This window comes from Scyliorhinus canicula, chromosome 11, assembly GCF_902713615.1.
Source record: "Scyliorhinus canicula chromosome 11, sScyCan1.1, whole genome shotgun sequence".
Lineage (NCBI taxonomy): Eukaryota > Metazoa > Chordata > Chondrichthyes > Carcharhiniformes > Scyliorhinidae > Scyliorhinus > Scyliorhinus canicula.
The window spans coordinates 30171675-30184550 of NC_052156.1; the positions used below are offsets into that span (position 1 = coordinate 30171675).

General features: G+C 42.5%; 1 protein-coding gene across 4 annotated transcripts in view; it reads left to right on the forward strand.

Annotated features, from left to right (window-relative positions):
* Window positions 1–12876, forward strand: part of mkrn2 (makorin, ring finger protein, 2) — a 31358-nt gene that overhangs the window by 1116 nt on the left and 17366 nt on the right. For 2 of the 4 annotated variants that reach the window (XM_038812679.1, XM_038812680.1), the window contains exons 2-5: window positions 985–1113; window positions 1370–1446; window positions 5154–5332; window positions 10482–10822. In XM_038812679.1, coding sequence (XP_038668607.1) covers window positions 1442–1446; window positions 5154–5332; window positions 10482–10822 — 525 coding nt within the window. In that variant the 5' untranslated portion in view covers window positions 985–1113; window positions 1370–1441. The remainder of the gene's footprint in view (window positions 1–984; window positions 1114–1369; window positions 1447–5153; window positions 5333–10481; window positions 10823–12876) is intronic. The other 2 variants (XM_038812677.1, XM_038812678.1) reach the window with 1 other exon arrangement.

Genomic DNA, 12876 nt, shown 5'->3' on the forward strand with positions numbered 1-12876 from the left:
TACAACTCGCTAACTCCCTTGATAACATCTATTTAGTCCATTTAGATAAGTACAATTCCCCTTTAAAGCAAGTTTTACATTAGAGGTTGCATTGGTCACATAGTACAGGAACAGGCTATTTGGCTTAACCAGTCCACACCAATGCTTATGCTGCACTTGAGCTCCTCCTGTCTTTCCTCATCCAACTCTTATCACCATTCCCTTCTCCCTCATATGTTTGTCTAACTCGAGCCTCCCTTTACTTACTTCAGCCACCTTGGGTGTAGTGAGTTCTGATTTCTTCCTACTCAGGGAATTCATAAGAAACTTCTTTACCCAATATGATTTCTCGGTGACCATTTTGTACTGAAGGGTCTTTTCATAAGTGGGAATATTTTCTCTGTGTAAACTTATATCAATACTTTTCACAATTTAAAATACCTCAATTAGGTGATCCCCAACCTTCTATCAAGAGAAAAGACCCAAGCTGTTCATTTGAAATTATTAAGTTTAACAGTGACCTACAGTGTACAACAATGGATGCTCCAACACTAACATGTCTGGATCAGTTTGCAACTATCACAGATTCATTATGCCCCAACTGAATATAACTGCAGATGATTTTGTGGGTGATTGAAATCAAAGACTAATACCTTCATAAAGTAGTATGCTTAGGGATCAATGAGTGATAAATTTGAGGGAGCACTTTATACAATGTAAATTAACATGAGTTGGCAATACATATAACATTTGTTTACATGTGCATGAATAATTTTGCAAATTCTAAAATCACAATGGTGATTAATGTTGTGATAGTATCATAGCTATTTACAGATGCCTTTTTTGTTTTTCTGTTTGTTTAGTCTGCTCCTCTTCAGATAATTCGATAAGCAATGGTGTACAACCAGTTTGTCTCAAATTATTGGCCTCCAATATTGTCCTTTGTGTGTACATATAGTTATTAGGAGTAAAATGAGCTGAATCCTCTTAAATTATTCTGTTTAGATATTTTATGCATGGGGTCTGCCGTGAAGGGAGCCGATGTATGTTTTCCCATGATTTGTCTACAAGCAAGCCATCTACAATCTGTAAGTTCTACCAGAAAGGACAGTGTGCCTATGGTGACCACTGCAGGTAGGGTTACTGTGATTTTACTTTTTTTTTAAATTATACTGTACCGTTGCTACTAAATCATTTTTGGAACTGAATTGTTCGATTATACAGCTTTAAGAAACTGGGTTGGGAATGTCAGGCTCCAGCTCACTATAGTAAATTTTGACGCTAGCCAGCATTATTTTGCAGGGATATAAAGCACCTTGTATGCTCTTTGGCTCACTTTCCCTCAAAATTATTACTGAAATCTGAATACTTTTTATTCATATGTAAAAAGCAAGATGGTGGCCAGGGAAAGGACTGGACCACTTAAGGACAGTGGGGAAATCTATGTGTTAAGCCAGAAGAAATGGGGTAAGTACTTTGCAACAGTGTTCACCAAAGAAAGGGACTTTGTGGAAGATGATTCTTGGGTAGGGTGTGTGGATTGTCTGGATCATGGTAACATCGAAAACGAGGAGGTATTGGGTCTTTCGATAAGTCTCCTGGGCCGGATGGGATTTACCTCAGAATACTGAGGAAATTGCTGGGGTTTCGACTGCCATCTTTGTATCCTCATTAGCTACAGGTGCGATCCCAGAGGACTGGAGAATTAGCTAATAGCTAATCTGTTTAAGAAAGGGAGCAGGGATAATCCTGGAAACTATAGGCCGGTGAGCCTTCACGTCGGTAGTAGGTGAATTATTGGAGAGAATTCTCAGGGACAGGATTTATACCCATTTGGAAACAAATGGACTCATAAGCGATAGACAGCATGGTTTTGTGAAGGGGAGATCGTGCCTCACTAACTTGATCGAGTATTTTGAGGAGATGACAAAGATGATTAATGAGGGGAGGGTGGTGGATGTTGTTTAGATGGACTTCAGTAAAGCCTTTGACAAGGTGCCTCATGGCAGACTGGTACAAAAGGTGAAGTCACACAGGATCAGAGGTGAGGTGGCAAGATGGATAGAGAACTGGATTAGAACATAGAACAGTACAGCACAGAACAGGCCCTTCGGCCCTCAATGTTGTGCTGAGCCATGATCACCCTACTCAAACCCACGTATCCACCCTATACCCGTAACCCAACAACCCCCCCTTAACCTTACTTTTTATTAGGACACTACGGGCAATTTAGCATGGCCAATCCACCTAACCCGCACATCTTTGGACTGTGGGAGGAAACCGGAGCACCCGGAGGAAACCCACGCACACAGGGGGAGAACGTGCAGACTCCACACAGACAGTGACTCAGCCGGGAATCGAACCTGGGACCCTGGAGCTGTGAAGCATTTATGCTAACCACCATGCTACCCTGCTGCTGATTGGTCACAGAAAGCAAAGGGTAGCAGTAGAAGGGTGTTTTTCTGAATAGAAGGTTGTGACTAGTGGTGTTCCACAGGGTTCTGTGCTTGGGCCTCTTGTTTGTAGTGTACATAAACGATTTGAAGGAAAATGTAGCCGGTCTGATTAGTAAGTTCGCGGATGACACCAAGGTTGGTGGAGTGGCAGATAGTGTTGAGGATTGTCAGAAGATACAGCAGGACATAGATAGGTTGGAGACTTGGGCAGAGAAATGTCAAATGGAGTTTAATCCAGACAAATGGGAGGTAATGCATTTTGGTAGATCTAACATAGAAAGGAAATATACCATAAATGGCAAAACCCTTAGGAATATAGAAAGTCAGAGAGATCTGGAAGTGTAGGTCCACAGATCTTTGAAGGTAGCAACACAAGTAGACAAGGTAATCAAGAAAGCATATGGAATGCTTGTCTTCATTGGACGGGGCATGGAGTATAAAAACTGGCAAGTCATGCTACAGTTGTATAGCACCTTGGTACGGCTGCACTTGGAATATTGCACAGAATTCTGGTCGCAACACTACCAGAAGAATGTGGATACTTTGAAGAGGGTGCAGAAGAGGTTTACCAGGATGTTGCCTGGTCTGAAGGGTGTTAGCTATATGGAAAGGCTGAATCGACTCTGACTGTTTTCATTAGAAAGACAGGGATTAAGGGGTGACCTGATAGAGGTCTACAAGATTGAGAGGCATGGATCGAGTGGATGGGCAGGCACTCGACAGGGTGGAGGGGTTAGTCTCCAGGGGCATAAAGTTAAGATCTGTGAGGCAAGGTTTAGAGGAGATGAGTGAGGCAGGTTTTTTTACGCAGAGGGTGGTGAGTGCCTGGAATGCGTTGCCAGGGGAGGTTGTAGAAGCAGATACATTAACGGCGTTCAAACAGCATCTTGACAAACGCATGGATAGGATGGGTATAGAGGGATACGGCACAAGGAAGTTCTGAGGGTTTTGGCAACGGCTGGTATCATGACCGGTAGAGGCTTGGAGGGCCGAAGGGCCTATTCCTGTGCTGCATTGTTCTTTGTTCACTTAATTGTCTGCACCTGCTTTTCCGAACTCTTACCTGTTTGTTTCTGCCTCTTTTTTTAAAAAGGAATCAGTCATAGGATATGAGTGTCACTGGCCCAGATCTGGTTGCCCATCCCTATTTGCCCTTTGAAGGTGGTGATTAGCCACCTTCTTGAATTGCTATGGTCCATGTGGTGCACATGCGCACAGTGCTGTTAAGAAGGGGTTTCCAGCCAGGCTGATGTGTAGCTTGGAGGGGAACTTTTCGGTTGTGCTTGTCTTTTTAGGTGGTGGACGTAAAGGGTTAAAACTTATCTTTTTTATTTTTTGACTCATTATTTTCTCATGTTTTAACATTTACACTCTCAGTTGATATGGAACATTAGTGACAAGAACAATGCACGACCATTGAGTTCCTCAACTTTTTTTCCTTTGTATTCAATAAAGGGCTCAAAACAGTATTTGTAGCTATGAGGAGAAATTGGAGAAACTTGGTTTGTTCTCACTGGAATGACAGAGGTTGAGGGGCGACCTGGTAGAAGTCTACAGGCCTATGAGGGATAGTCAGAAGCTTATTCCCAGGGTGGAAGAGTCAATTACTCGGGGGCATGGGTTAAGGTGCGAGGGGCAAGGTTTTGAGGAGATGAATGAGGCACGTTTTTTACACAGATGGTGGTGGGAGCCTGAATCTCGCTGCCGGGGGAGGTAGTGGAAGCAGATATGACAATTACTTTTAAGGGGCTTTTTGCAAATACATGAATAGGATGGGAATAGAGGGGTATGGCCCCCGGAAGGGTAGGAGGTTTTCAGTTCAGATGGACAGCACGTTCAGTGCAGGTTTGGAGGGCCGAAGGCCTCTTCCTGATCTATAATTCTCTTTGTTTTGTTAAGGGAGTATGAGCTGAATTTGCTGCTGGCCAGCTGCGAGCAGTAAAGCCCTATCTAGTACCAACTAAAATAAAGTATTACACACACACAACATCCAAGTATAAAAGTCACATCTGTCTCCGTTCCACCTGAAGGTACAGATGACTAATTAAAGCACAAATGTATCTACTCAGACAAAGTGAAATGGATCCATGAAAGCATGGTAACAAAAGGCTTGAACATACTTATTGTTATGAAGCGTACTATTGTATTTTGAAGTCCTGAAAAGGTGTGGTGTTGTGAAATGCCTGATAATGTTATTATTGGTACAACAAATGAAAACGTCATGTTAAATGCTTGTATACTTTAACCTCTTTAGTGTATTCATCTCTGCAGATTCTTTAGCTGTTGAATAAGAAAAAACAGCCTCAATAGTTTTATTCTCTTTGCCTCTTCTTGCCACTTCCACCGAGTTTTTTTCCTCCCTTCCAATCTGCAAAACCTTCTTGGTATCCCCCATACCCACCGTCCCAACTAGCTTTATTTTCTTGCCAACCCGTTGCAGCTCCAAAGCTGATGGGACTGTCCCAATAAGCAGGTAGCTGGGAGGCAGATGTTGACAAAAATCCAGCCGGTAGAATCCACCGGACTTTCTGCTGCAGCCTGCCTCTCCCACCAGCTTTTTGCCTGCAATTTAACATTTAAATTTAACATTTCCCCTTTTATATCAGTAGGTGATATTTGTGATTTAAGGTAAAAGGGTGTGTTGTTCACCAGCAGACCTAATTCTCTGATGAAGCAATGTGGATGATGTCTAACTACATTCTGTTTTCCATCGGTAAGATATGATCATGTGAAACTTCCTGGATCTAGAGCAGTGGGGCCAGTAATCTCTCGAGTCACCTGCACACCTGTTGTTCACGATGCAATTACACAACCCGAAGCTGCAGAACCGACTGTGCCCGTCAAAGTTACTGAATCTGGGAGATGTAAAAAGAAGACGCTTGAATTAAAAGATCGAGGTGAGTATAAATTGGGCTGTGTGCTGGTCAGGTGTCCATTTTTATTCATGAGTTTCCTGTTCCACTGAGATTTCAGATATTTTGCCACTCAAAGCCATAGCTGTCTCCCAAAATGAGAAAAAGTCAATGCCTCTTATTGCTGCTTTTGGCACATAATGAAATCGGAGAAGCTGCAAAGAACCTATAACACTGTCCTCCATTCTCTCAGTTTCACCGTTGATACATGCTCCTTCATTTTTGCAATGTTTTTTTAGAACTCTCACCATATTTTCAGAAGTTTCCAAAAACGCCCCTCTTAGAATATATATTCAGCTCCACTTCTGTGTTGTCTTTTTTGTTTTCATAGAATCCCTACAGTGCAGAAGGAGGCCAATCGGCTCATTGACTCTCGGAAAGAGCACCCTACCTAGGCCCACTTATCATAGAATAGATTATAGAATTTACAGTGCAGAAGGAGGCCATTTAGCCCATCGAGTCTGCACCGGCTCTTGGAAAGAGCACCCTACCCAAGGTCAACAACTCCACCCTATCCCCATAACGCAATAACCCCACCCAACACTGAGGGCAATTTTGGACACTAAGGGCAATTTATCATGGCCAATCCACCTAACCTGCACATCTTTGGACTGTGGGAGGAAACCCACGCACACACGGGGAGGATGTGCAGACTCCGCACAGACAGTTACCCAAGCCGGAATCAAACCTGGGACCCTGGAGCTGTGAAGCGATTGTGCTATCCACAATGCTACCGTGCTGCCACTTCCCTGCCCTATCCCTGTAGCCCCATAACTCCAGCTAACCGTCGGACACTATGGGGCAATTTAGCACAGCCAATCCACCTAACCTGCACTTTGGATTATGGGAGGAAACTGGAACCCCTGGAGGAACCTCACGCAGACACAGGAGAACGTGCAAACTCCACATAGTCGCCCGTGGTTGGTTTTCATTGATATCACCCAAGACCATGACATCTCCTGACTCTCAGCCCCTCCAGTTTCTCTGTTTTGTCAGACTGTTTGTCCAGCATCAAGTTTTGGATGAGCTGATGTATCTTCCTTCCAACCATTGGGAAGTGCACAGATCACTACAGGTTCTATTTGCTTGCGACAGATTCCATTCCTCTCACAGACCAGTGTTTCAAGGTGAATTTGTAACTTCCGTGTCCTATTTAATCCTGAGCTGAACTGGAGACCCCAAATCCTCACCATCACAGAAGACCACCTACTTCTTCTACCTCTTGTATATTGATTGCCAACATCCCAGCACAACTCTCTGCTGAAGGGGCAGCAAGGTGGCGCAGTGGATAGGTTCGATCCCGGCTCTGGTTCACTGCCCGTGTGGTGTCTGCACATTTTCCCCGTGTTTGCATAGGCTTCGCCCCCACAACCCAAAGATGTGCAGGCTAGGTGGATTGGCCGTGCTAAATTGCCCCTTAATTAAAAAAAAATTGAGTATGCTAAAAAAAATTTAAAACTCTGCTGAAACCCACTTCTTTGTTTTTGTTACTTCTAGACTCGACTATTTCAATGCTCTCCTGGCTGACCTCCCATCACCTATTTGCATAAGCATGAGCTCATCCAAAACTGCTGCTGGAGTCTTACTTGCACTATGCACCATTCACCTGTCACCCATGTGCTTCAAGTTCACCAATGCCTTTATTTTTAAAATTCTCATCCATGTGTTCAAAAGCCGCCCTGCCCCCCCCCCCCCCCCCCCCCCCCCTCATTTGTCTATCTTGTCCTTTGACCTTCTTGAAAATTTACCTCTGACCGTGTCACCTTACTCCCTCCTCCTTTGGCTTGATATCAGTTTTTATCCTATGAGAAGTGCCTTGGGATAGTTTACTGAATCTTGGTTATACAAAAAGAGGGAAGAAAAATATAACAAAAATTAGATTATTTATGCTACTTGATCTGAATATGCAATATAATATTTAACCAGTTTATTAACTGGAAATGACTGAAAATTGGGCTGCAGAAATAATTGGAAGTACAAACTGATTACCATTCCTTTAGTTCTGAGAGTATAAGTTTCTTTTGCTGTGAGATTTTGATTCATGCTTACATTTTCTGTTAGAGCTTTATCTATTTTGTTAAGATTTGTTTGCCTATGTAGGCACTGCCAACTCTGGTTTTGGTACTAAATCCAGAAACAACCAAGAGACTTTGGTTTGTAGCAAGTCTCGTTCCCATCCACCAGAGCGAGCTAGAGCATGTGTAGGGCATCAGTATTATGTGAATGGGGGCAAAGCTCATTTTGTGCTTTTGGGCCATGCTGTATTTCGCTTCTGTGCAGCCGAACTTCTATCCTTCAACATATAATGGACTCAAATGTTTTTTTCCCTTATTCTTTCATGGGACATGGGCATCATTGGCAGGCCAGTATTTGTTGTCCATCCCTAATTGCCTTTGAACTGAGTGGCTTGTTAGGCCATTAGGCCATTGCCGATGCAGTTAAGGGTCGGCTACATTGTTGTGGCTCTGGAGACCAGGTCAGCTATGGACGGCTGATTTCCTTCCCGAAAGATCAGTGAACCAGATGGGTTTTTACAACAATTGAGGATAGTTTCATGGTTACTGAGGCTAGCTTTTCAATTCCAGATTTATTGATTGAATTTAAATTCCACCAGCTGCTGTAGTAGGAGTTGAACCCATGTCCTCACAGCTCCAGAGTCCCGGGTTCAATTCCAGCCTCTGGTGATTGTGTGTAGTTTGCACATTCTCCCCGTGTCTGCATGGGTTTCCTCCGGGTGCTCCGGTTTCCTCCCACAATCCAAAGATGTGCAGGTTAGGTGGATTGGCCTTGCTAAATTTAAATTGCCCCTCAGTGTCCAAAAATGTTAGGTGGGGTTATGGGGTTACGGTGGAAGCGAGGGCTTAAGCAGGGTGCACTTTCCAAGGGCTGGTGCAGACTCTATGGGCTGAATGTCCTCCTTCTGCAAAGGAAATTTTATGAAATTAGCCTGGGCCTCTAACTCAGTCTATGGATTACTAGTCAAGTCAAATTAGCACTACGCCACTGTCTTCCCGTTTGATGTCAGTAGCAATGCAGAGCAAATTTTAAGTGGGATTTTCCTTGCACTTTTGAACAAAGAACAAAGAAAAGTACCGCACAGGAACAGGCCCTTCGGCCCGCCAAGCCTGCGCCGACCATGCTGCCCGTCTAAACTAAAATCTTCTACACTTCCGGGGCCCATATCTCTCTATTCATGTATTTGTCAAGATGCCCCTTAAACATCACTATCGTCCCTGCTTCCACCACCTCCTCCGGCAGCGAGTTCCAGGCACCCACTACCCTCTGTGTAAAAAAAAAACTTACCTCGTACATCTCCTCTAAACCGTCCCCTCGCACCTTAAACCTATGTCCCCTAGTAATTGACCCCTCTACCCTGGGAAAAAGTCTCTGACTATCCACTCTGTCTATGTCCCTCATAATTTTGTAGACCTCTATCAGGTCGCCCCTCAACCTCCTTTGTTCCAGTGAGAACAAACCGAATTTATTCAACCGCTCCTCATAGCTAATGCCCTCCATACCAGGCAACATCCTGATAAATCTCTTCTGCACCCTCTCTAAAGCCTGCACATCCTTCTGGTAGTGTGGCGACCAGATTGAACACTATACTCCCAAGTGTGGCCTAACTAAGGTTCTGTACAGCTGCAACATGACTTGCCAATTTTTATACTCAATGCCCTGGCCAATGAAGGCAAGCATGCTGTATGCCTTTTTGACTACCTTCTCCACCTGTGTTGCCCCTTTCAGTGAACTGTGGACCTGCACACCAAAATCTCTCTGACAATACTCTTGAGGATTCTACCATTCACTGTATATTCTCTACCTGTATTAGACCTTCCAAAATGCATTACCTCACATTTGTCTGGATTAAACTACCATCTGGCATCTCGCCGCCCAAGTCTCCAAACAATCTAAATCCTGCTGTATCCTCTGACAGTCCTCATCGCTATCCGCAATTCCACCAACCTTTGTGTCATCCGCAAACTTACTCATCAGACCAGTTACATTTTCCTCCAAATCATTTATATATACTACGAAGTATATATGCTTATGGTGCTCACTCACTCCTCATATTTTGTTCAGTTTAAGAACTTTGTCCAATACTGCTCCAGAACCAGTATGCATTTTGTTTCATGTCTTCCACATAATCTCCTCGAGTTCTCCATTAATATTTAATATTTGCATAAGAAAATGAAAAGCAGCACAAACGCAAGTTCAAATTTACTCCATCAATGCAAATAGATTTGTTTGTAATTAGCAAAATTCTAAATGCACAATTTTGGTGAAATCATGGCATAAAATCCTTCGAACTATAAAGAACTGTCAGAATTGATGTTATTCAAAGCATAAGTTAAATTGGAACATTGCTGATAATTATTGTCCATTGGTTATCACTGTAGTAATTATTGTCAATATATTTTAATCTAACCAACATATTTTTTATTTTATGCGTGCTAAAACAGGGAGGGAATTAATTCAATATATTTCCTCCAAAGCAAGCCCTCAATGAACCATTACTGATGTTTTTAAAGTTTTAAAACCCAAGGAGTAGATTTTCTTTGGTGTGCTGCTTAAATCGCTTTTTTGTTGTCATCTGACCTCTTTAATGATATCTGAGAAGCAGAACCTGAGCTGAACCACCTCATCACCACAGGGTGAAACTGTGTTTTCAGTTCTATTTATATACAGCAACAAATAGCAACATAAATTATTTAGATTTGCTTATTAAGCTATACTGTAGCCATAGGATCTGAAGTATGCTGGACCCGCCTCTTGTATTTCTTCTACCTGTGCGGCGTTGATCATAAGTAGACCATAACTTGAACTACACCCAACCCACAAATGTAATCTATTTTTGTTTTGCTTAAGGTGCTCACTCACGCCTCATTCATTACCTGCTCATTCAGTTCTGCATCTCATCTGTTATTGTCCATCTTTGATCAAGGTTTCAGCTTAATTCCATTATTTGTTTTTATCATTTCTCCCCCTTTGTTTATTTGCTCAGTTAGAGGGTTTGGGGAGGTGATCTTCAGGGCAGTGCCCGTTTCTGTATTCCATAATGTCTGCTAAGCATGATCCGATAACTTTTAAATGCATTTCATGCTGCAACTTTTTTTGGGCTTATTCTTCTCTTTAGACCTTTGCAACCGAGCAGCAGAAAAATCTAAATTGTTTCCTTTCCCACCATCTTACTGCAACACTACAAAGACTGCATCGCCTTTCTCTGACTCGGCAAAGTTTGTTTATGAGGATGTCCCAATGAAGCCGCCGTCATATTTGGACGCAGTTCGCAGTGGACTGGATGTTTCAGCATCAGTATGCAGTCATAATTCTGCACAGCAGCTGTGCCCTTTTGCAGCAGTTGGTGAATGCCATTATGGTGACAGCTGTTTATACCTTCATGGAGATGTGTGTGAAGTGTGTGAACTGCAAGTACTGCATCCAACTGACCTTGAGCAACGTAGAGCACATGAACAGGCAAGTGTAGGTCAAAGTAATGTGCCATTCAATGGCCTGGATATACCCCTGTGCTATTAAAACTGTATCTTCTACATTCGGCAGCCACAACTTGCTCTAGTTATTGCCAACTTGGTTTAATGAATTCAACTTTAAATTCTGCCAACTGAAAGAATTTACCTCTAAAATTCATCATGAAATAAAATCTCTGAAATTTCATCCTAAAGCAGTGAATTGAAAAAAAAAAAAGAGTAACACAAAGTCCTGAAAATGGGGGACGGCAGTATTTTAAAAATAAAATTCATGCCTCCCTTTTCTTGGGTTTATTGATTTTGTGTTCATTTTATTGATATGCTTTACATTTTTCTCATCCAAATGAATGCAAACATTTGTCTAATATGTATTATCTGTAAATATAAAGCATTATGAATGACACATATTTCATGTAATACTCCATCACAATTTAAGAGCTGAATTGTTATGCAATAGCGTATCCACAAAGCACGGCAAGCTAAGCAATGTGAGACCTGGTAGTTTACTATAAATGAATGAAGAAAGAGCTTGCATTTACATAGCACCTCCTATGACTTGTGGATCTCCCAAAGCATCTTGCAACCAATGAAGAACTTCTGAAATATAAACAGCTCTGACAAAGTGTCATACAGACTCAAAACGTCAACTCTGTTTCTCTCCACAGATGCTGCCAGATCTGCTGAGATTTTCCAGCATTTTCTGTTTCTATTTCAGATTTCCAGCATCTGCAGTATTTGCTTTTAATTACGAACTTCCGACATGTGGGTCTGATTGTAATGTTAGGGGAATTTACACACAGCAAGTGATGTTAGTTGAATGAAAACATTAGTCAAGACAACTGCTCTACTCTTGTTAGGATAGTAGCACGGGATCTTTTGCATCTCCCTGGATGCAACTGTTAGCCTAGATAGATTGTGTACTGATGTCTGTGTGGTTGCATTTCGGGAGATGAGCACAAAAATCAAAGCTGACACTTCTTGCGCAGTATTGTGGGAATACTGCACTGTCGGAGGAGGTGCTGTGCCGTCTTTCGGTTGAGACATTAAACCGAATCTGCTCCCTCTGTTAAATGTAAATGAGCCTGTGGCACTATTTCAAAGAAGTTCAGTGGAGTTTATCCTGGTGGCCTGGCCAATATTTATCCCTCAACGCAAAAGCAGATTATCTGGTCATATCACATAGCTCTGTGGGTGGGGACTTTCTTGTGTGCAAGTTGGCTGCTGCATTTCCTACATTACAACAGTGATTATAATTCAGAAGAACTTTATTTTCTGTCAAGTGCTTTGGGACATCCGGTGGTTATGAAATGCAATTTAAAAATGCAAGTCTTTATTTGTTGGATTCCATGACCTGAGCCAGAGATGAGAATGCTATACAAACAGTATTTGTTTGTATAGTATGGTTAAAATGCCTCATGGCGCCGAGGTCCCAGATTCGATCCCGGTTCTGGGTCACTATCCATGTGGAGTTTGCATGTTCTCCCCGTGTTTGCATGGATTTTGCCCCCACAACCCAAAGATGTGCAGGATAGGTCGGATTGGTCACGCTAAATTGCCCCTTAATTAGTAAAAAATGAATTGGGTACTCTAAATTTAAAAAAAATGTCTAGGGCTTACAAAAGACCGTTGTTACCCAACTACCGCTCTCTAGTGACTACGTTACTGAGTTTTCCACTGATTTACGATTGGACGGCTGGTGCAGCACTGCTGAGTTCAGTCATTTCTCTTCCTCCCTCCCAATCTCTCCTTTTGTTCTCATCAATTCTTCCCAAATACCATCGGAGAGAAGATTTGGAATTCTTTCTGACTGCATTCACCCATATTGTCTATCCTGCATTAGACAGTGGCGATGTGCTAAACAGTTTGAGAATAACATAATCAAGTGAGTGCAACTGGTTTTACCTTTGCTGATGTTTTACCACAAATACAATAACAACAAGCAGAGCACCTTGAGTAAACAGGAATTAACTGGAAGCTGTACCATTATGCTAAAAGGCCTCTGGTCTGCCACCAGATAAAGACAGTATTATACCTTGTTGGTTG